The following is a 24,374-nucleotide window of genomic DNA, read 5'->3' as shown; positions in this document are numbered from 1 at the left end:
ATACACCAAAATAAACAGGAGCAGGGTGCAACTAATCTTAAAACCTTTGGGACTTTTATGCTACATCACCTACCAGTTTCTCAACAGTTAAGTGTATCATAGGATATTTTGCCTTTCCCTCACCATTAAGAGGAGCAAATAACAGCCAAGGAGAATTGGTGCATGTATGACCACATAAAGTGGCTTCAGAACACATTCGCCTTGCAAGCAAAAGATCCCGGGTTCAGTCCTAAGAGAAGACAAATCCCTTCGGGAATGTGTCGGAATTCCCCGAGGAATTGAGGTGGTGTGAAAATCTGCCAAATTAACTTTGTGGTGCTACCTGCAGTGGCGACGCTTTGTGAATAAGGGAGAAAAATATTATTTTTATCATCTAAACGATAGTAATACAAGCCCTCTGCAACTATAGAGTGGCGTGTCGCTTAAAATGAGTGTGAGTCTGATTTGTTTTCAATGAAAGCTTCAGGGAGAATAGTATTAAATTAAAATATATGACAAACTAACTAAAACACTGTAACACCTAATTTAGACAATATAGCTTTGTGGTTTTGGTGAGGCTACGGTTCAGTTGCCCAAAACCTCTAGAGTCAATGGAAACATGTGCCTCTGTTCTACGGTCTCTCCACCTCAGAGAGCAGCAGAAGGACCCCGACACAAAATAGAGTAGATATTATTGACAACTATATTGCCAAAAGTGTTCACTGACCCACTCAAATCATTGAATTTAGGTGTTCCAATCACTTCCATGACCACAGGCATATAAAATCAAGCACCTAGGCATACAGACTTCTTCTACAAACATTTGTGAAAGTACAGGTCGCTCTCAGAAGCTCAGTGAATTCAAGCGTGGTACTGTCATAGTTGTTATTATAATAAAGTGGAAGCATTTGGCAATGACAGTAACTTGGCCAGAAAGTGGTAGGCTACATAAAAATCACAGATCAGGGTCAGTAGATGCTGAGGTGTGTAGTGCACAGAGACGGCCAACTTTCTGCAGAGTTAATCGCTACAGATCTGCAAATTTCACGACCTTCAGATTAGCTAGAGAATAGTGTGTAGAGAGCTTTACAGATTGCGTTTCCATGGTAGAGCAACTGCATCCAAACCTTACATCACCAAGTACAATACAAACCTTCAGATGCAGTGGTGTATAGTATGTTGCCACTGGACTCTAAAGCAGTGGAGGCGTGTTCTCTGGAATGATGAATCAGGCGTCTCTATGTGGCAATCCACTGGACGAGTCTGAGTTTGGCAGTTGCCAGGAAAACAGTACTTGTCTGACTGCATCAAGCCAAGTGTAAAGTTTGGTGGAGGGCTCTGTGGGAACAGTGTGGGGAGGGGAGGGCAAGGTCCATAAAGACACGGTTGAGCAAGTTTGGTGTGGAAGAACTTGACTGGCCTGCACAGAGTCCTGACCTCAACCTGACGGAACACTTTTGGGATGAATTCGAGCGGAGACTGTGAGCCAGGCCTTTTCATCCAACATCATGTCTGACCTCACAAATGTACAAATTCCCATAAACACACTCTTAAACCTTGTGGAAAGCCTTCCCAGAAGAGTTGAAGCGGTTATAGCTGCAAAGGGTGGACCGACATCATATTAAATTCTGTGGATTAAAAACGGGTTGTTCAAAAGTGTGTGAAGCCAGACAAGCAAATACTTTTGGCAATATAGTGTATAAGAATGATCAATTCAGATCAATACAAACCATGAAGGGTAGAGGTGGATTGTAAAGTGGCTTGCATATGCACAGCCCTATTACAGATATGGCAATTGTGGAGTGTAAAGGGGGAATCATCTGATCTGTGACTGCAGCTGGGCTTGATTTCATAGCCAACGTGTTAAGCTCAATAAATTACATCAGCAGCAAATGAGCTACATGTGGCAAAAGTGCTGATCTTCTCCAATTTACATCCAACCAATTACAAAATAATCCAAATGTTTCAAATCCATGCCAGTATTTTACTGCTACCACTGGATTTGTTCCAGATATACATCAGAGAAGTACAAACTATAACCTTCACTGTATTTAAAGTCCTTATAGAAAATTCTGTTTTGGCTGCAGCTGCACAGTCAATCAATAAACACTGACGCAAATCAAATCCAAGCTGAATTTCTGCCTTTAAATTGCAGTCTAGAATAGATATTAAAAATCAATATGTGGAATTTGAGCTTCTCTCCCTCTCTTCAGTTGGAACTCTACCATTAAAGGGCAACTGCCGCGTTCCCTCCCCGAGCAAGCCCTCCCCTTTCTTCCACATCTCAGCCTTCACAGATACAAGTTCAGAGCACCAGTTAGCACCTGCCGACCGGCACCGCAGTGAGCAGCAGATAGCGGCACTAAAATCATAAATAAATTAGGATGATTTTTTTTGAGCGGATGATGAGAAATTTAAAAAAAAACAAAAACTCGAGTTTAGTCATTCCTCAGTCGTGGCTAGCCTCGGGGTTAGTGAGACGTGATCTGCGACCAGAAACATTTACATGAATTATTGCAATGACTATGCCATACCAATATTAGATCAAAACTATCAATGTGATACACATATAGGACAAAGACTACAATGATATGGGGTAAAGTAGAGCCCCCACTTTTAGCTCATCACTGAGGGAGTGTCAGGCCCTCTTGTGTAGTGCATATATAAATCTATGTTGTAGGTCTGTAGGGTTGTAGGGTCTTCTCCCCTGCAGAAGGCAGGTATTTGAGCAGCTCTCTCAGGTGTGGGGACACAAAGGGCAACACCTTGTCAGTGCTGACTGAATTCTGCTGGCCCACAGGAAAACACGAGTGGAGGAACTATCGGATTTGCTAACGTCACAACAGAAGAAGGCCAGAGGAGAGAGGCCAGCTTATTTTCGATGTGACCCCCTCCATTCTTGGGTTCTTCTGTTCACACAGTCCGTTTGCCTCGTCGTACTCCGACAGCGCTGCCCTCTAGGACTCGGACTCAATTCTGTGAGCTGATGAGACAAAAACACACTAGTAATCTGAACACGGATGCAAGCAGATGCTGTGCTGTTGAATACTATGGTAAATAATGTTACTCCTAATAGTCTCGCATACTAACATTGCTTGGGTATCCGTAGCGACTCTTTGTCTGCAGAGATGACTTGGTGCAAGACACCCCTGAACTGGTAGAGTAATTTTAGGCTCTTCTCTTCGCCTACACAAGGGTCGTAGAAACCGGGCAACCCTGACTGCACACAGAGAAACAGTTTAAAAGAAATGCATGCAGATGTACATCAGATGCAGAAAGAAACTTTCGTTTGGTTTGACGCACCTTAGAGGCCTCAGTGAGGATGAGTTTGGAGTCTTTGACGAGGCACTGTAGAGGCACGGTCACATCGATGACCTTGGCTTTCTCCTGCTTCTGGCTGGTGTCTGACACAAACGTCCCATACCAAGCATTCAGGATGATCAAGCCTAAAAGGTAATATACGTCCATCATGATTGGCTTCACAGCAATGACGTTATGGGAGTCAGACAGACAGGATCTAAAGTTACAGTGCATTATGTAGTGTGACAGCTACTTTGACATGTGTTTCAATTATATGGATGCTTACCAAGTTTTGAGTGGATACAAACTTAAAGAAATATCAGTTTTTCCACACTGTGCAATGATTTTATTGTGTGTGTGTGTATATACTCTCACCCATCTTGGATTCTTCTGCTTCTATGATTCTCCTCACAGACTCCTGCATCAGCAGAACCTGCAGAGGAGCCGAGGGAGAAAAAAAATAGGGAAGGCAGGAGGGGAGAGGGGGGTTAGAAAGAGAGCAAAATCAGGATAGGATTGTAGCGAGCTTTTCTGGCGAGATTCAGTCATGAGTTCATAATGAGGAGAGCTGAACTCAGAAACAATGATCAATTATCCCCCACACACAATAAAGAACTGTGTTTCAGCATGCGAGTACTCACAGCAGACTCTGCCTCCTGCTTCTTCTTGGCGATGTCTGTGGCAGAGCTCTTCCTCTGCAGCTCCAGCTCTCTGAGAGGCACAGAGACAGACAACAATCACCCGCTGGGATTCACATTGGAGGCGTCTGTGATGACAGTGTAAGCATGAAAGAAATCCCTCTAGTATTAACAACACCCGCAATAGAAATGCTGCTCTTTTTTCCCCCCTACAGCAGAGTTGATCACCTTTATCTGATGTGTAAAGTTTGGCCATCATGCTATTCATTAAGTGTAAAAAAAACAAACAAACATAGATCAAATACAGAAAAGTAGAGGAGAACCAGGTGATGATTAATAGAAAATTATCTTTTCTTATTTACGAGTTTTTGAGAACAAGCCTGGAACCAAGAGTTTCTTCTGCTGGGACAATGTGAGATGCTGTTTGAGGCAGAGGACATTTACTCACTGTTCTTTCTGTGCTTGTGTGTACGGGATAACGATCAGCCTGTGGACGGCCATGTAGACCAGCAGAGGTCCCACAGTGGCATAGAAGACGGCGCTGGGCAGCAGTTGATCAGTCAGATGGACTGGGAACAGGTATGTTTGATTTGCACGTGCCAGCCTACATAAGCCCAAATGTAAGCACACTCTTATAAGATAATCATGCAGTGAGGCAAAGACACACAGTAGAGTGAGACCACACTGTAGATGGCCCGTACTTGATCTTGAGTGTAACTCCCTGCGGGACCCCAATGCTGACAGTGGCTGACAGTATACTGTGTCGGCTGATCTTTCTCTCTGCTCCATATTCTACCACAGTGCCAAACCAGCCTGTCCTAGAAACACGGGGATACAAAAGTGAACAGGGAGATAAATGAAACTAGGCAGCTAGTAAAGAGAATAGCATGGCCACAATTGGACTTTTAGAGCTACTATAAGTGGTGATCACTGTTGTGAGAAAACAGCATGTTTAAAATGTTTGCTGTTACATTACTGTGGCGGAGGTGTGGTCCGGGGCGCGGCTGCAGGGGAGGAGTGGGGCAGTGAGCTCAACGGGGCGGTGCTGGTAATAACAGCTGATCGTGATTTTGGGACTGATGGTGGTTTTTCCTTCCCTTTATATAGTGAGGTGGAGAGGAGCGAAGGAGGAGGAGCTGGGGAAACCGACCGCTGTCAAACGGTGTTCAGCTGTCATTGTGTACATTCTCACAATAAACGTGCATCTGAGGCTAAAGACGTGTGTGTGCGTGTATCTGTGCCTGACGTGTGTCACAAGTGGTGCCGAAACCCAGGAGCCTGCCGGTGTGGGGATGTCCGACCCGCAGGCTGTGCCGCCCGCCCAGCCTTTGCAGTTTCTGGCGCAGATGCTGGCGGAGATGGCGAAAATGAACCAGGACCATGCGGCGGCCCAACGGTCTCACCTGGCTGCGCTGCAGGAGCAGACGGACCGGCAGACCCAGGTTCTGGAGCGGCTGGTTGGCGCTGCTGCCCCGCCGAAGCCCCCACCGCTGTCGGTGGCGGTGCCCCGGATCTGGTCCAGTGGACGGGGCCGTGCCAGGCGGCGTTTGTGCAGGTGAAAAAGGCTCTCTGTGGGGAGCCGCTGCTTCACACTCCTAACTTTTCCCTCCCTTTTGTTCTGCAGACTGACGCCTCGAACAGAGGGCTGGGGGCCGTTTTGTCCCAGCAGGTGAGGGGGGCCGACCGTCCCGTTCTTTACATCAGCCGGAAGCTGGCGGAGCGCGAAAGGCGGTACAGCACCGTGGAGAAGGAGTGCTTGGCTATCCGGTGGGCGGTCGACTCCCTTCGCTATTACCTCCTGGGGCGCTCATTCACCCTCTGCTCGGACCACGCCCCGCTGCAGTGGCTTCACCGCATGAAGGATGCCAACGCCCGGATCACTCGGTGGTATCTGGCTTTGCAGCCTTTTAAGTTCAAGGTGGTCCATAGGCCGGGGGCGCAGATGGCGGTGGCCGATTTTCTCTCCCGCTCGCGGGGGGGGGAGTAGGTTCGGCCGGTGGGCTTCCCGGCCTCAGTCGGGCGGTGGGGGTGTGTGGCGGAGGTGTGGTCCGGGGCGCGGCTGCAGGGGAGGAGTGGGGCAGTGAGCTCAACGGGGCGGTGCTGGTAATAACAGCTGATCGTGATTTTGGGACTGATGGTGGTTTTTCCTTCCCTTTATATAGTGAGGTGGAGAGGAGCGAAGGAGGAGGAGCTGGGGAAACCGACCGCTGTCAAACGGTGTTCAGCTGTCATTGTGTACATTCTCACAATAAACGTGCATCTGAGGCTAAAGACGTGTGTGTGCGTGTATCTGTGCCTGACGTGTGTCACAATTACCTTTTAAAATAATGTCTCCATTAATGCAACAACTACAGATCATGTCTTAATCTGTATTAGCTCTGTGAATAAGCTATTGTTATGATATTGAATATGCTAACAAGAAGAAAAAGTAAAATTATATTTCTATAACTTTCATTGTATGTTTGAATAAAACCAAACACAGCATATCAGCATAAACATGCAACTGGGCAATGACCCCAAACACAATATCAGCAAACTATTTTTTGCATGTATAGGACACTTTTTACACACATACTTCACAGATCCTTTAACTTTGGTCTGGTCTTCATCCTGGAACTTGTACTGGTAGCTCATCATCAGGTAGGAGTGTGGCACGCCCAGCTGGACAATGCAGGTTGGAAAGCCAGGAGAACAGCAATAAAGAATAGAAATAATAAGGAAAAAAATGATCAAATTAATAAAAGTAATGACGTAGTACTGCTGCAGCCTTTGTGTGCATGCTTATCTTTGAATGTACCTGCAGAGCTAGAGTAAAGTGGCTGCTCTTGGTGTCTCGGACAAGGCTGGTAGTCATGGCGCTGTTGGGCCCCCAGCGCCACTGAAGATAACCCATGGTGTTCTGATCCAGGTGCCGCGCTGTCATCAGAGAACAACTCGGTCGCAAACCTCGAGGTGAGAACTGTAAACCGCACTGGGCTGTCATGAAACTGAACAGAAAAAAAAAAAAATCATACAGAAAGGAGATGTGAAAGGAGAATGCAGTTTTGCAGTTTGACGCATTATTGACAAAAAGTTGGGTCTTACCACCGTGGTGTGACATTGCGAAACACCTTTAACCCAATAAGAGGTCCCAGTATGTCTCCCGCACCAAACTCCACCTGCAACAAATGCAGATGCAAGTGCACGGAAAGAAGAGATTGTAGAAGGCTACAAAAACTGAACCTACCACCTTACGCATTACATACATCATGTCTGCAAGAATTACCAGCTTGCAGGTGTATGATTCCCAACTAGTTAAAGTGCAAGTTACATCAAAGTTTCCATTTGGTCTTCAACCAAGGAAGATCTGTACAATCACTTCAGCTTAAAGGTGCATGTATTTAAGGTCACAATGACCTTGATCATTGGCCACCAAATTCTACCCAGATTCTCCTCAAATCCAGGTGGACATCTGTGCTACATTTTTAAAAAATTCCTTTAAAGCATTCCTGAGACAATGTGCCCAAACACCTGGATAGACACACAGACTTCCTCAGAGGTATAATGAGATGGATGGACAAGTTCCTACTCATTAAAACAAAACGTTAATGTGCTTCTCTCTGTAAATGTGTCTGCTTGTGCGTACCTCCCCCCAGCCCTTGGCTGACATAACCCTGCGCACGGTCATGTTAATGTTTCCTCCTCCGTTCCCATTATGCGTGGAGAGCGAACCAGACAGCACTGCTGTGTCAGAGTTCGTCAAAGGAGCCTGCAGAAAGACAGACAGCGCAGAATACCGATGTGATCTTGGCTCAGGCTAGCACGTGGGTGGACGGTAATGGCTAAGTGAATGTTTGTTGTACCTCTATAGACTGAGAAATATGCATCTTGTTGATTTCAATATGAGGAAAGCCTCCTCCTGGCATCTCTTCAAAGTCTTCATCATAGCGGTCAAACAGGTCCGTTGCATCCACACCAACGCTGATGGTGCCCTGAATAATGATGCCGTGACAAACAGATTGACAGGATTAATTAAGAAAAAAGGAAAAGAGTGGGAGACATAATGCAATGAACGTGGAAACAGGGCTGTTTCGTGCTGTTATGATGCTGCAAACCTTAGGGTTTGTTCTTTGCTGCAGTCTCCTCTCCTCTCTCTCTCTCTGTAGCCTTTCATATTCCTCTCGAATTTCTGCCGGTGTCCTCTTCCTCTCCACCACCTACACAGAATCACAAAGTGCAGGTGACGCAGACACACCACGTAGCAGCGAAAAACCACTCAAATGCAAGAAAAGTAGATTATGTTTGGAAACATACCTCCCAGCCTTCCACCTCCAGCCCTTTCTTCCCAAAGATGTCATAGATAGCTCTGGAATGAGCATCACTCAGCACTGAGCAGAGGGAAAGCAGATCCCGAAGACAGACAATTCATTTCACAAGTTCAACTATACCTACTAAATGCCTTACAACTATGAGATTCCTCACCTTCATAAGCTTGGTGAACCTGGTTGAAAAGTTGCTCAGCTTGTCTTTTCAGCTCTGGGTCTCTGTGTTTGTCTGGATGGTATAGCATACATAGCCTCCGATATGATGCCTTTAGCTCCTCAGCTGTGGCCTGTGGCAGGAGACAGGACAAGAGTCACCCCTGAGAATGAATGGCTGACTAATTAAACTGATTAAAACTGCAACTGTTGGGTATTTTTGCCTGAAAATAATTGCCACAACCTCCTGAATTAATGTCTGTTCAATCAATTAACTGACTAATCAGTTAATTGAGAGCTGAAACACCACTGCTGCATTAGTGCGTCCAAATTCAAGAGTGAAAAACAGTCAGCAGGCGTTTACATTAAAAAGCCATTAACAAAAAGCGTAATAATGCACTACGCGTTAAGCTAAGGAGTCTGCCCCTGTGTACCTAATGCTATCTAATGTTACTTAGATGAGCAACTACAATCCACACAGCTCATATTCGCCCCAGTTTTTAGGAAAACTCAGATTTCAGAGGATGTTCTTCAAGACGATCGTAGCATTTCTGCCAGCGCCTACTTCCATGTAAAGTAGATTAGACAGCCTGCCGGACATGCATCTGCGGCATTGACCGGTCTCAACCTCTAACGACGATGGTGCCGACTGAGAGAAGCGTTATTCGGTTGGAGGATGAGAGCACACGGGCTGCAGAAGGCTTTCTCATTAAAACCCAACACAGAGGTCACAGCAAAAAGTCCGCTGACGTCGGACATCACTGATAAACACGAAGCTAACCTTACCTCTTTCCTAACGTTGAGCAGTGAATAGAAGTCCTGATTGTTAGACTCAATATCATCATCTAAGGGAGCCGCCATGTTTGCGTTTGGCCCGGTTCGGTCCCGCCCACTCGTTCAGTGTTCTGGGAGCTCATTGGTCAGTCACAGGAGGAGCCGCTGTCTTTCTGTCGTCCTCTGCTGGCTGTATACATACAAGGAGAAAAGGGCTTTTTATAAAATGTATGTTGTCAGTTTATGACTTTTTTTGTCATCCTTCAGTTTGAATGTGCGCCAAACACTCAACTGTGATTGGCTATGACAGATTTCGGGGTGTTTAACAAATTATGTACTATCGAAAAAGAAGTACAGTGGAAGAAATAATAAATAAACAAATAAGTAAATAAAATCTTGTTACTGGCATTGGTTCTTGGCCTTCTAGTAATTTAAACATTTCACAATCTGTGCATCGCTAATAATAGCCTCTTTGAGTCTACTACTTCCTTTCCTTGAACATTTCATTTTGCAGCCTTATATTTCTACACTATATTTAGAAGGAGAACTGAGTACTATGTACTCCACTACATTTATCCTTAGATAAAAGACCAGAATCAGATTTTACAACCAAATCACTGTTGATACCCTCAGAGCTCAATGACTACAGGCTAGTTGCCAACTAAGACATGGGTGAAGACATCTCTTGACCCTCTGCAGTTTGAATACAGATTAAATCTGCAGTCATCTACATACTACAGAGAGCGACATGGTGAAGATCACCCTCTTTGATTTCCATAGTGCATATAACATGATTCAGCCGCTGCTGCTGAGAAAGAAACTACAGGAAATGTCAGTAAATGCACACATTCAACAACTCATGAATTACTGACAACCAAAAAGACCAGCTGCAGTATGTGAAAATGTGCAGTGCTCTTTGAGATCAGGTGATATGCGGTACAGGAGCTCCACAAGGGACAGTGCTGTCTTCATTCCTGTTCACCTTGTACACCTCAGACTCTCAGCACAACTCCAGGTCATGCCACCTACAGAAATACTCTGACAGTTCTGCAGTGGTTGGATGTATTAGTGATGGGCAGGACGAGGTTTGCAGAGCGCTAGTGGACGGTTTTGTAGAGTGGTCTAACAGGAATCCTCTGTTTCTGAATGTTAATAGCTCAGAAGAGAGATGGTGATCAATTTAAGAAGGAAACAGACAGTTACACGACCCGTGTGGGACAGGATGTTCATGTGGAGGAGTACAAGTACCTGGGCACCTGCATTGACAAAAAGCTCAAATGGAAAGTCAACACAGACTGTTCAGGCTCTGTTTTGCTAAGGAAGCTGAGATCCTTCAATGTGTGCAGCAAAATCTTGGAGTTTTTTCTCACTCAGTTGTGGTGAGCACAGCGTGCTGCTGCAGGATGAGAAGCATCAGAGCTGGTGACACGGATAGACTGTATAATTGTTTAGGAAAGCTGGCTCTGTTATTGTCTGCAACCCGGAATATTTTTGAAGCTAAAATCACAGAAAAACCATAACCACCCTCTGCACCACTCACTAGACAGGCAACAGAGCAACATCCTTAACCGAATGATTCAGCTGCCAGAAAGACCACACATTATTATTATTATTATTATTATTATTATTATTATTATTATTATTATTATTATTATTATTATTATTATTATTATTGATCAACTGGCCATGTAACAGACTGGCTACCTGTTCTGGCTGTGAATTTCAACTGTTGCAATAAAAGAATTTCCCAAATATGGGATAACCTATTTCTCATCTCATTTATAGAAGTGCGTATACACTTCCACATACCAATTAAAACATATATAAAACATTTACCCCCTGGATTAGCTCATGTTAATAAGTGAGTATATATTAACATGAAACAGGTGATATTACATGAAAAAAACCTAAGACCATCATGTGATTCACTCTCTAAACCAGGGCTGACAAATTCATTTTACTTCATGTCAGCCCAGTTTGATCTTAAGGAGGCTGGGACTACCAAAACCTTTGCATAATAACATATGAAAAAACAAACACCCCAGTTAATTTCTCTACAAAACACTTTGAAAACATTTCTTTCTAAAAGTCGCATTTAACCAGCCATTGCTTTACAAAAAAGGTGAAAAGTCTGAAATTTCTTAAGAAAAGTAAGTCTGACATGGTCATTACACCGTCATTGCATGTGCATTACAATTTAAAGATCATAGTGAGGCTATAAACTCACAAAACCTCCACATGTGGAGTTTTTGTGGGGAAATAAAAGTTTTTTGTGAGTGTTTTATGTCTTTATGATCCAAACAACCTACCGGGATCTAACATTTGTTATTTTCTGTACATTTTCACTCTTGTATAATAACGCTGGCATCACACCAGGAACAATATAAATCTCTCATGAAAGAAAAAAACACATTGAGTTAATAATGACTTGATCACACTTTGCAAAGTCATCCAGTGGGCCAATTGGACCCTCTAGTGGGCCGCTTCCAGGCCCCAGGCCATATGTTTGACACCCCTGTTCTTCACCATAACACTGGACAAGTGCCAGTGATTACTCATGTATCCAGTACTCTTGAAGTACTATATATTTTTGATTAAAAAGTAACCTCATCTTTGGCTGAATAGAAAGTGCCATACTGTGTTGGTATGAACAGTGAGCTCCACCCTGACATAAATAACATAAATGCAACATTAAACATTTGCTTTCTTTCTTATTACACCGCTACACGTTTGTCGTTGTCGTTCACCATCTCTGAATTCCGCTGATCTCGAGTACCTAGTGTGTCTCTGCACCCCGAGGCTGCGCAAAGCACACGTAGCCGAGGACGAACCATTCAAAACCTCTGTTTTCCGTGAAGCGTGTCTGTGGAGAGGATTGTCTCTGTCAAACACAAGGCTTTGGTGCAAAGGCGATATTCTACCCCGAGGCACAGAGTGACAGTGTGGGCTGGAAACGAGAACATAATGATCCCAGTTAAGCCCTACTATTTAGAAAAGGATAGCATCGCATAAAACGGCAGAATTATAAATAGCCTGTCAGTGAGGATATTGTGATAGGCTCGTTATAAACTAAACTTTACGCAAAGATATCAGCAGCGACATTTCATCCCGCACGCTGAGCAGGAGGACGAGTATGGAGGAGGGCATGTTTTTTTTTCCTTCCCCCCCACAAGTTTTCATCTGACCTGCCATGGCTCCCATTTAATAACATGGCTCAAAGAAAGCAGGTAGTGAGTGCACGCAGCTCTGTGTAGGCGCGTGTGGAGCTGTCCTTTCAGCACCGCGAGCTTCAGCACCACGGCGAATGACAGCACCCGGCAGCCCACGCGCGTCAAAAAACTCTCTTTCAGGCAGTTCTTTTCATTTAGATTCAAGAGGGGTTCATAATTTATGGCGAGACGCGACCTTACATCGCATTTTCTCAACAGTCCACTGGGTTTGCGTGTGAAGAAATGAGCGCGCGCTCGCTAGCGAGAGTTTCTGTGCGCGCGTAACGTATATGTGTGTAGGCCTGTTGTGCGCGTGCGAGTGTGTGTGTGCGCGTGTGAGGGAGAGAAGATGATGATGAGCATGATGATGATGCTGTGGGAGGCTGTCAAGGTGTCCTCGAATACAGACGTCGTTCAGTGACGTGAGAGGGGTAAGAGGGAGAGAGAGAGAGAGAAAGAGTGCGCGTGAACGGCGAGGAGGGGGCGTGGTCAAGGGGAACAAGCGGAGGGATGGTGAATTCCGCGAGTCACCATCACGGATCCCCGCTGTCAGTCCTCTCTGTTTGGACCAATAGCCGCGCTGAACGCGGCAGGCTCACCCTCCCCACCCCTTCTTCTCAGCCCCGCCCCCCTCCTTGAGCTGTCCTCCTTGTGCACGCGCGTGGTCCTCCCCCCCACCTCCCTCACCGGCACCACCACCATCACCACCCCCCCCTCCCACTACCACTAGGTCGAGTCGAGGAGGAGGAGGAGGAGGAGGAAGAGGAGGAGGAGGAGGGATGAGGCGCGCGGCGGAGGGGAAATGGCTGCCGAAAACAAGCCGGAAGGTAAGAGAGAAATAACGGTTTTTATTTAAGGTGCCGGAGTCCCGCTCTTCGGGTTTCATGCGAGGCTATGAAGGGACGGAGGGATAGAGGAGGGCAGAGATAGCGGCGGGGCTTTCCCTCTCCTTAAGCCCGTCCCGAAAACACCGAGGCTGGTGCTGAACCAGCGACTGTGTGGAGCACGGTTAACCGAAAGCAAATAAATAACAGGAGGAGAGTTGTCCTGTCGGTGGGCTCTGGCTGATTCGGGATACGGTAGTTTTTCACCGTCCGATGCTTGCCAGCGTTTCCCCCTCGAGTAGCTGGCTTATGAATGCTTTTTAAGCATTTAGCATTAAGGGGATGGAGGATGAGAGGAAAAGAGAAGAGTGGTTCACGCTGAAGGAATTCAGATGCTGCTCTGTGTGTGTGTGTGTGTGTCCGTGTCTCTCTTTAAGCATAAAGTAGACCACTGAATTGCTAATTTCTTTCCTGACAGGCACGCAACCTCCTCGACCAGCTGTGTATTTATTTAATCACAATCGGTGTGTGTTTCGGTGTGTGTGTGTGTGTGTGTTTTGTCCCTTCAGTGTTAATGTGTCCTTATGGTTGCTAAGGCGCTGAAGGTGAGAATTTGGCTGCATATAGGTTTGGGAGGGGTTGGTGTGTATGTGTGTCAGTTTTAGGTCATAATGATTCCAGCCCCCCCCCCCCCCCCATTTGTGGTCGTTGTTTGTTTGTGTTTTTACTCCCTTAAGTAAACTCTTGAGGTCGTTATCATCTCTCACACACAGTCACCATTTCATTCAGACTACTATTTATTCATTCATGAATTATTTAAGGGTTGCAATGTTATCTCTGTGTCAACTTGTGAGTTTCTTTACTCGTGGTGTTTGACATTTCTTTATAAATACCCCCTGGTTGTTACTCTGTTGACAGCGCCTCTTTCGTTTTGTGTCTTTAAAGCACTGCTGATGCCACGAAGGGTTAAATTTACAAAAGAGGGCAGCAAACTTAGCAGCAGACTGTGTTGTAAATGATCAATGGCTCTCTAAACGGGGTCTGTCCCCCTCAGGTGTCCCAAATTAATTTATAGTAGATCATAAAATTGTGTTGTTTCATTAAAAAGTGGATATATATATATACACAGATGGGGGACCATTTATGCCAACAAAACAAGCATATTGTGTACATTACTCCCTCCCTTTGTGTTGGCCCAATATAAACCCTGATATGGCTGTGACACATCCTGTCAATCTGTCATGAAATCAGTCATTTCTCTCAGTGTCTAACAGACAGTTCTTGCTGTTGCATACCTTTCATTATCAGCTTGCTCTGAAAAGTGATGTTACACCTAAACCATCTAAATTGTTTTTTGTGAGGCAGTCCTGAGAATATCTTCTCCCTTGCCTCAAAAAGTTTGAGAACCCTTGTTACAGACACCACAGTTCCTTAGCAATTAAAATTAATTAATTTAATAAGGAAAACTCTTTTTTTTGGGGGGGGGGGGGGGTTTAATTAATCAAAGCTGTAGTAAAATTGTCAGCGAGAGCTTTCAGCACTCTCTCCACTAGGGAGCAACACTGAGCAAGATTTCTCAAAGGGGCAATTTTTGGCAACACTTGAACTACCGTCATGCATTTCTGCAGTACATCGTGTGTACAGCACTTAAAGTCAGGCACGCATATACATACATACATGCGTGCAAGCAAGCATGCAGAGTGTTGCCAAAGGCGAAAGGAAGGCCGTGGGTTGAGAGTCCCGTTGCGTGAAAAGACTAGAACTGTTGATGAGACAAAAGGCCCATGGGCAGATCAGCAGGCAGTGTACCACATAAATATTAAACCTTCCCCCCTGCCCATACTATACCATACCTACTCACGCAAACAGATTCACAGTGTGTTGGAGTTTTATCCATTGCCCCTTCAATGTTGCGTGTAGTCTGGGTATAATGATTTAAAAGTCTGAGCCTTGCTGAATGAAAGCCAAATGAATTGTGGCGACGAAGGCAGGAGACAGCCTTCCACTCTTCCCCTGCCTGGTAGATGTGGATGGCACCAGTGGGCATCAGAACAACATCCACCATATAGCCTGGAAGACCATCTCCCTCTGTGCTGGTTGGTCTACTTTGTATCATAGCAACAGTGGTCAGGGAAACAGAGAAATGATGAGAGTGAAGAGAAACTAAAGCTGGGAACAAGTTAGTCACACACACAGAGGCAGTGTATCTTCTGTGGCCAATCGATCAGGGGACACGATGGATGCAAGTTAGTGGATCAGAAAATGGATCAGCCCACATGCATATCACTTGGAGTTTTGTTTCTGGGCTTTAGAGGAGAAAGACTGAGGTGAGGTGTACGACTGCCAAGGAAACCAAAGCCTGAAGTGTCTCCTAAATATGTCCCTGTTTTTTTTTCCTTCTTCTTCTTCTTCTTCTTCTTTTTCTCTTTTTGTAGGACTGAAGAAGATAAGAAATCCAGAGCGAATGGTCAGGATTGCTGTTGGCTACACTGGACACACCCCTCCCAAGAGTGACGACACTGACGCCAACAGTAAGAGTCACACAAACACTCTTGGCGCAGTTTGTGTGTGCATGTCTGTCTGTGAGGGTGTTTAAGTGCCACCCGCACATTTGTCTGTAGCACAGGGTGACTCTGGGAGCAAGCATAAAAGCCTTCTGGCAGAATGATGCGATGCGGGAACTGAGGTCTCCTCCTCATCTGCTCTGTAACTGATCACACTTACGCATACGCACAAACACACATACACACACTATCTCTATTTCTCTCTGCTGAGACGTCATTCCAATTCAGCCCTGTTACACATCATGTTTATTCATGCATGCCAGTACAGTATTAGTGGGCACACGCACACACTCCTGCACATAGCCATACAGAAGGCAGGGCTTACTTTGGCTGTCAGTAGTTTATTGTCACACCTAATCTGTACACATGGCATTATGTATCTATAATCCTCAATGGGCCTTGTTAAACTAGAAGTGAGATGGAGTGTGTAATCTGGGGTCGGTGCATGGCCGCGGATGTGTGTGAGTGTGTAGCAAGCATGTGTGCGATTGCTTTTGTCTGTTAGACAGACTATAAAGGCAATGATTGCTTTGATTGGCTATTGATTCCAGAGGACATGGAGCAAATGCATGTGTGTGCCTCTGTGTGCATGTGTGTTAGAGGGACAAATTGGAGGAAAATAAACAGATGCGAGGAGGAGCAGACGGACATTTAGTGAAGTGATGGCTAGCAGTGGAGGGGGTTAGGAGTGTGGTGGTTGTGGCGATGGTGTTGGGGGGTATATTTAAACACCACCCACCCCAACAACAACCCTGTCCACCCCTTACTTCAACCCCTTATTCATTTCTGCACCAGACCATGCTGAACAGGGAATGAAAGCTGGACTGAATAGAATAGAATAGAATAGAGGGTTCTATTTCTGATGACAGTTTAATAAAAACCAAGGCTTCCCGAGCCTATCCCTGTCTCCTATCTGTTCTCACGTCCCAGCTGGAGGATTACTGGAGGAAAAGTTTATCAGCAGAATGATAAAATTAGCATGCACGCCCATCTCTCTATCCCCCCTCCGCCCCCTGCTCTCCCTCTTTTTCTCGTCTCTCCTCCCCTCTTCCTGCACTCTCACTCATCCCATGCCACCCCCACCCCCCAAACCATCTTCTCCGTGCCCTGGCTCTCCCTGCTGCCCTCCTCTCACCCTCCTCCCTGCCATCCCTCTATCTAGCTGCTGTGCAATGAGCCTTTCTTTCTGTCACATTAATTTCATCCCGAAAAGGGGGAAAATGTGAAAATTTCCCCTGACGCCTCCTAATATCAGTAGGGGGAGAGTTAAGAGTTGCATTTGGAGCGTTTTTCTCTCTCTTTACTGAGGAGAGTTTTATAATTAACTGACAGCCATCTCACAAGGGCATTGGCTTGTTTCTGTGTTAAATATGGAGATGACAGTTTTATGAGGTAAAATATTCATCAGTCGGAGGCCGCTCTTCTGTGTGATTCCAGTCTAAATGGTGGCATTTGATAGCGTACCCAAAGCAATGTTTCACTTTGGTCGAACATTTTCGGTCTTTAGCTCACATACCTCTATATGACTTAATGAGCCATCAGTTTCACATTAGCATTCAGACATTGTCACTCTTTTGGACTCGTTTTTACTAGATTAGCAAGTGAGTGAGTGATCTGTGTACACCCAGAATTTGTGGCGTGCTGCTGAGGGACTCGCACGAAGTAATGCAGGTATTGAAAGTGTTTTATGATTTTAAATACAAATGTAAAGGCGAACAGCGTCGGATTTTCATATTTAGATGTGCATTCCTTGGGTCCCAGGATGCTTCATTTTCCTGGGTAGCCAGAAAACAAAAGACAAGTTTTTGCCCCATGTCACACAATAGTATGGCTCCACTGAGAGTCATTTGGAGCAGATGGAAAGGACGATTGCAACAGCACTGAGGCTGAATCTTTTCAAAACAGGGACGCATTCTCTAGTTCAGGATTGTTAGAAATACAAGATACAACTCTTTGGGGTGTAAAAGCTCATCAGCATTCAACAAATCTGCAAAGTTGGTCCTCCGGTCCTCGTTAGCAGGGAGAGTAAATGCGAGGACAGGTTAAGATGGTGGTTGTGTCCATGAAGGTGTGCTTTGAAAGGGGTTTGGGCGCCAAGGTCACTCGTTTAAAAAAAAAAAGAAGAAGTCACTCTGGGACAAATACTGTGATGTGTGTTCTTTGATCAGCAGGCACTGCTGTATGTGTCTGTTTGTATGTATGAGCATGCATATGTGTATGCGTGCGTGCGTGTTTGTGTGTGTATGTGTGCCTGCGCATGTGCAACGGGCTTGTTTGATGTGGTGGTTCTGGTACATTTCAAAGGCGAGGCTCTGATGAGAATTCTTCAGAACAGCAGAGGAAGGGAGGGGGTTATAGCCAGGAGGGGTGGGGTCTAAACGCTGATTGGCATTCATAGCAGAGAGGCTGGAGTGCTGCTAAAAAAGAAATTAGGCTTTAACTAAGCTGCACCATTCAGCTGTTTAACTAAGCTGCTGCACAGTTCAGCTGTTTGAAATTCTGTCTTCTCAGGCCTTCTATTAATAAATGCATAATTGATTAGGGGGAGCATACGTGCCTGAACACACTTCCTACTGACACAAACACATACACACACATGCTCAGATAGCTACTTACACTTACACACACACTCACACACACACACATATAGCCCCTTCCCCTGTCCTGCTACAGCAATTCTTCTTCTTTGCATCTTTGTGTTAGTTTGTTCCAGTCTCCCAAATTTCTTTTTTTTTCTTCATTAACACCATCTTTCTGGCTCCTTGTCATCTTGCCTCTCTCTGTCTCCCATGCTGACCCTCCCACCTTACCTATCTGTCTTTTTCTCTTGCTCTGTCATCTTCCCTCAGGTAGAGTATAATTCCTATCTTCCCAGGGGAGTCATGAATGGACGCCCTCTACTCAAATGCTTATCAATAACCTTTGAGTGCTTGCTCGCTTTGACTTCTGAGAAGCACACCCGTTGGGAACACACTCACAAACACATAACAGGGGGTCTGTCTTTGTGTGGACACACTGGTGAGGTGGTATTTTCCTGAGGCTGAGGCTTGGTGGATTTTATTTTATTTATTTATTTATTTTTTTACCTTCCCTGCACCTATTCGGTATTTTGGTGATTCTCCGCGCACAGCAGTAGGAAGAGAAGCACAGTAGGGGTAGTTTCACTGGTAATTCAACACCAACAATCAGCTTTGCTGTCACGTATGACTATATTTCTGCTGTGGCGATCTCATATAGTGCCCTCCACAACATTAATTATACTGTATACTGCAAAAGGTATAACTGTCTGTGGCTCTCAGCCCTTTGGTTCCTCTGCTAATTACGTAAATGTTTGAAAACGAGCCACGATTATATTGTTATGTAAAAAAAAAAAAGCAGAGCAATTTTCTAAAAAAAAAAAAAGCTTGGCCCTGTAGTTTTTAGAAAACATTAGTCAGGAGAAAACAGTGAACATTTGGGGGCTATTTTTGCTCAGAAAAACAATGTATGTGGGACTGACTCAAAATAAACTACAGTGTCTATTTGGAATTCAGTAAAGATTCATCAGCCTAGCACAAATATAGCCTGATATTCACCTCGTTGACTGCCATCCGCCAATCAGCAAAGAAGGTAGCATCCATAATTCCTTTAAAAAAGGCACTTGGGTTTAGAAGCTTGTATTTCTGAATTTTCACTCATGTAACGGTGGTGGATGATGAATAAATAAACACACAACAAAATTAACCTGCAATTTTGTCGAGAGTTTTTACACATTTTCTCAAAGAGGTTGTAACCAGAGGCGAAGAAATATGGCTGGCATTTTAATAAAAATCAATTTTGGCACCTTTTAACTAGTATATCCCAGTTCATACAATCACAGAGTATAGTAAACTTGACTTCAAAACTTATTGTTTCAGTTTATTGATACTGTCACAATTTGGGGATATTAGTAATGAATATATTCAATATTGATAAGGTAGAATTTATTGTGAAATTAAAATAATACAGTGGTTTTATTGTAATGACTAGCTGTTGGTTAGTGAACCCTTCAGGGACCTATATGTGTCAAGTGTGATTGCTCCTGCCCTGACTGTGTAGGAGTTTGCAGACAGACAGGCAGAGATTATGTGCACTATAGTAAAATAAGGTCTAAATTTCAATAGTGGGCATTTTGTTTATCTAGTGTTTAGTAACACTAGAAATACGGAGATTTCTATTGAACAGATTAACATAGACGCATTACCCTATGTGTATGTACATGGTCTGATCCTGCTTACTCGCGCGTCACCCTGCCTCCTGTACAAGAATATTAGTTAAATCACAGGGAGAGCTATTCTGGGTTCTCCACTTCATTACCAAACTGTGTGTGTAACACTGTGGGAAAAGCATTGCTTTTAATGGGGATAAGTAATGCCCCTGTGATTAGTTGTGATTGTTATCAACCCCAAATGCACTGATAATGTATGATAATGGATTCTTCTTTATCTAAATCTGTTTGTGGGTGGGCCCCAGGTGCATCTTCACTTGCGGTCCAAAAGTAACCCAGCCGCCACTCCCTCTGCAAGCTTAGCTATTGTTAACTTGATTACCTCGACTGGAGGACTTCTGTTCTCCTTTTCATGTGTAGCACTTTGAATCACACATAGATAATAAGCTATATTAAGGCCCAGTGACATAAAGATGATGTGGAAATATTAAACCCAACTTCATCGGTTTCTCATTCAGACTTCCTTGCAGACATCTCTTTCCACTGCTATGCCAAAAATATTCCTGATAAATCTCAAATATCCCACTCAAGTACAAGATGGACAGAACACATCTCTCACATCAAACCTTTAAAATTGTACTTATAATTTTAACTCATAATTTTCCTTTGCCATATCCAAGAATTCTGCTATTCTGCTCAAGGTGTCTTTGAGTCTAATGTGCAATTAGTCCTCTCTTTCTACTCGTCTGTCATTTATCCTGTTTAATCTTCTTCTTTTTTTTCTTCCCTACCTCAGATGAGCCCGGCCAGTTGAAGATTTACCTTCCTAAGAAGCTGCTAGAGTGTCTACCCAAATGTTCCTCTCTGCCCAAGGAGCGCCATCGCTGGAACACCAACGAGGTGAGAATGAGACACACTCAAGAGGGAAATATCTGTGACAGAAAGATGAACAGTGTTTTTGTTTTTTTCCTGGCTGGTGACTCATCTCTAACTAATGTCACATTGAGAGATGAAGAGGAGGTAAACAAACACAATGGCAGCTTTTCATTATGGGATCCTAAAACTGTGACACTGGGAAGTAACAAAAAAAAAAGCCCAAAAAACAACCATCAGCAACCTGAACTCACAGCGAAAATCTGACAGAGTATAGATTCCATTTGGCATGTTGCTGTCTGTTTTTCTTTGTAACCCAAAACCATTCTGGGGTAGGGCATAGGAAACAGCGGATTTGAGGTCTGAAACAATAAGGCTTATAGGCTGAAAAAAAAAGGAATGAGGGTACAGATATGATTGTTTGTAATGCTGCGTTTTACTAGGTTCAAAGAAGGTCTGGTCAGTAAGATACATTTTTTGCTATGGAACCAGAGAAAGTTGATAAAACTGTTGTATGTTTTTGGCTCCAAAGCAAACACAGCTACCATTCATTCATAAAGAGCAGAGATCGCTTTGCTCTAGGCCAAAATTAGCATCATCTTTGCTGTGTGAACAATAGATAACTTAGCCAAGAATGTAAAATTGGGTCAAGTTAGGTTCGGGACAGCTATTTACTTAGGGCCAAGGATAACCCTGAGATGAACATTTTGGGCGTGCGAAAAGCTTTTCAGAGTTGCATGTTGTTTCCAGACTTAAGCTGTTAGCTTAGAAAAGTGTCTGATGGGTGGAAATGGTTGCAGGCATTTATCGTCAATACCTCCTTGTTTATGCATCGCACAGCCCCTCCACTGGTGGTTTCCTCCATCCATTGTGATGTGGTTGGCCTCTGCTGAGACATTTTCTCCATGTGCAGACTGTGCACTCCATTATGGATGTGTGTTTGTGTTATTGATTACCAAGTCCAGCATTATTATGCAATGCAAAGCTGATTTGGCCTGTGGTTTTTCTCTCAGGAAAGTCATTACATTTTTCATGCAATCCATCTCAATGAAGGTCATACTGGGAGTTAAGCACGGTGCCTACTGAACAGTGTGTTTGTATGAATAAGCAGTGTGCATGTGCGGTGTGTGTGTGTTTGTGGTGTGTTTCAGAGCAACGTGACTGCTACCGGTTAGGGACTTCCACACATCAGCCAACCACAAGCAATTGTGGACAATGCTCTGAATTAGACGAGCACACCTTGTTTCTGCCCCTTTTCCTGGCCTTACTCCCTTCTTGTCTCCCTAAGTCTCCCTTCCAACTCTTCTCTCTCCATCTCTTTCTGTCTCTACACCCCCAGTACCACTGCCCCCCCTCCACACACACACCACTCCCCATGCCTCTCTCTCCCTCTCTGATGAGGAGGTGCAGGCTCAGTTCAGGGGGAGGTTGGTTGTCCCTCAGCGGATTTCTTCAAAGCTCCTCTTCCACCCAGGCATAAAGTTTTCCGCATACTTAAACAGTCCATTGTGTCTGCTGCTCCTCTTGCTTAGTGCTTTCTTAGTGGGAGACATGTGTATGCTCACTGTGCGTTTAGTGCATGTATGTATTTCAGCCTGTGCATCCGGCGCAAGGAACCCTAGATTATTGCCATTGATTATTTTGAAGCTGCTGCGACAAAAGAATTGATTTTTTCCCCTGTCTGTTGACTTTTTTTTAATCTGTCTGAATTGCAGACATTCAAAGAAATCTACCAGTTTTTGTCATCAGCGTATAGGATATTAAATTAGCATTGTCCTGAAATTTTATCTGCGTGTACTGTTGAATGTCCACAATAGATTGTAATGCAAAACATTTTTAGATGCGGGGTTTCTGGACCAATCAGCTGTCAAGCCAGCTGTTAAATTTGGAGATTTTATTTACTTGGGCACATCTCTTCAATATTTGTATGCATGTGTGTGTGTAATTATTTACTGTGTAGATCCATTTGTGTGTGTTTCTATATAATTCTTTGTTTCCATATGTCTGTACATAAGCAAATCAAGAATTGGCTTTGGGTGTCCTCATCGTCAATGGCTTTTGGGTTTTTACATGCTGTTTATAAAAGCCATGCAGAATCAGGATTATCCTTAGTTTGTGTGTGTGTGTGCGTGTGTGTGTGTGAGGCTACGAAAAACGAGCGTAATAGATAAAGAGATTAAGACTTTGTTTGAGCGAGAATGCCTCTTATTAAGTCAGATTCAATCTTTACATGTCTTCATCTGATATGTCCTTAGTCTCACCTTTTTCTTGGCATGTGCATCACTTTGCAAGTGTGTGTGTGTGTGTGTGGCTGTGTGTGCGTGTGCGTTTGTTTCCCTGTGCGCAAAAGGATCTCTGTTTTGTCACGCATGGCTCCCCCTGACACCTTGGTCTCCCACAAGCACTGAGCTGTGACCCCATACATTTTTTACCCAGGCCGTTCCTCCTGCTCTCTGTCCTTTCCTCTCTTCCTTCCCTTTCCTCTCTCTCTCTCTCTCGCTCTCTCTCCCTCTTTTGTGTATCTACTGATGTGTGAAATTATTCTGGGATGGAGGGATGGATTCCTCCCTGAAGGGCTGAGCGGAGGCGTGAGCCTTTTGTTCAATAATAGATTGGGGGTGTATGTGTATCTGTCCATGGTAATAGACTATGGACTAGTTTTAGATAACAAACCACACTCAGGTGGGCAGACTGATGGTGAAGCCTGTGTTATCTATCCATCTGGAATTACTCGTTGTTTGGTTTCAGCAAATTCTTCGGAGCACCACCACGAGGAGGCTATCAAACTTTTGAAATGTAGACAAAGACCAACTTTAGAGTCTCATCGTGTGACTCAAGCTCATGAAAAGATATGATTACTCTTGTGGGGACCCTTGACATCCTGGCTCGTATATTAAGAAGCCAGACTGAGATGAATACTAAGTTAAAAAATTCTTTTTAAAACTCCAGTTCAATATGAGACATGCACACACACGCTGTGCAAATGTGCATGTCATTGTGTGGTCTAATGTGCATTTTAAAGGCTTCTACTTCAGAGCTTCTCCCCCACTATAATTCAAATGATGCAACTGTCAAATGTGTTGGTACAGACTTCAGTGCATCACACAGATGACAGTTGCCTGTGCCACGACGCGTCTGCATGTGACTCTGCTCCACATGTCGCTCGACTGTACGAGTGGGGGAAAAAAGCAAATGTGAGAGCAGTACTATTTTGTCCTTAATGATATGAAACAAAATGCTCTGAAACAGGCAGTGTTTTTGCCGTAATGCGCTGTTCTCATCGTGCAGAGATGTGTACGTAGCTGTGTGGTGTGATGAGAGGCTCATTACCGGCGCTCACACACCCGTTGTCTGGTTGTGTTGCTGCATGACAATAACGTGATAAGAAGTGGATCAAAAATCATATATGTTCCACACCATCATCTGCCTCCTGTGTGTGGGTGTGTATCTCTTTTTGTGCATAGTTGTTCTCATGGTAACCGATTGTGCATGAGTGTGTGTGTGTGTGTGTGTGTGTGTGTGTGTGTGTGTGACTGTGTGTGTGCGCACGCACGCATTTATATTTGTGTT

General features: G+C 44.4%; 2 protein-coding genes across 7 annotated transcripts in view; one reads left to right on the top strand and one right to left on the bottom strand.

Moving 5' to 3' along the window:
* Positions 1–498: 498 nt before the first annotated feature.
* Positions 499–9,311, bottom strand: LOC102306155 (dnaJ homolog subfamily C member 11). The gene is made up of 16 exons (XM_005918552.3): positions 9,161–9,311; positions 8,379–8,508; positions 8,211–8,284; positions 8,012–8,113; positions 7,760–7,888; positions 7,543–7,665; positions 7,002–7,075; positions 6,715–6,904; positions 6,493–6,578; positions 4,619–4,735; positions 4,366–4,521; positions 3,921–3,990; positions 3,655–3,712; positions 3,283–3,425; positions 3,070–3,199; positions 499–2,962 (listed from the first exon to the last, which is right to left on the bottom strand). The coding sequence occupies exons 1-16, from the start codon at positions 9,233–9,235 to the stop codon at positions 2,937–2,939; spliced, it is 1,683 nt and encodes a 560-aa protein (XP_005918614.1). The 5' UTR covers positions 9,236–9,311; the 3' UTR covers positions 499–2,936.
* Positions 9,312–13,013: 3,702 nt separating this feature from the next.
* The window catches only part of LOC102305346 (calmodulin-binding transcription activator 1), a 56,904-nt gene continuing 45,543 nt past the window's right edge, over positions 13,014–24,374 (top strand). For 3 of the 6 annotated variants that reach the window (XM_014332471.2, XM_014332470.2, XM_005918550.3), the window contains exons 1-3: positions 13,015–13,184; positions 15,617–15,712; positions 20,728–20,831. In XM_014332471.2, the coding sequence (XP_014187957.1) occupies positions 13,160–13,184; positions 15,617–15,712; positions 20,728–20,831 (225 nt within the window). In that variant the 5' untranslated portion in view covers positions 13,015–13,159. Of the gene's footprint in view, positions 13,185–14,749; positions 15,509–15,616; positions 15,713–20,727; positions 20,832–24,374 lie in introns of those variants that run through there. The other 3 variants (XM_042219373.1, XM_014332472.2, XM_042219374.1) reach the window with 3 other exon arrangements.

This window comes from Haplochromis burtoni, unplaced genomic scaffold (genome assembly GCF_018398535.1).
Source record: "Haplochromis burtoni strain Fernald_Lab_line unplaced genomic scaffold, NCSU_Asbu1 Contig_32, whole genome shotgun sequence".
Lineage (NCBI taxonomy): Eukaryota > Metazoa > Chordata > Actinopteri > Cichliformes > Cichlidae > Haplochromis > Haplochromis burtoni.
Note: the sequence above shows the minus strand (reverse complement) of the source record. Positions and strands in the feature narration are given on the sequence as shown.

Excerpts from the sequence above, each read along its gene's own strand:
- LOC102306155 (XM_005918552.3), bottom strand. The coding sequence starts at position 9,235 with ATGGCGGCTCCCTTAGATGATGATATTGAGTCTAACAATCAGGACTTC. Across the intron at positions 6,579-6,714 it reads ACTTTACTCTAGCTCTGCAG|CTGGGCGTGCCACACTCCTA; the intron begins GTACATTCAAAG and ends TGCATTGTCCAG. Across the intron at positions 4,736-6,492 it reads AAAGTTAAAGGATCTGTGAA|GACAGGCTGGTTTGGCACTG; the intron begins GTATGTGTGTAA and ends CCGTGTTTCTAG.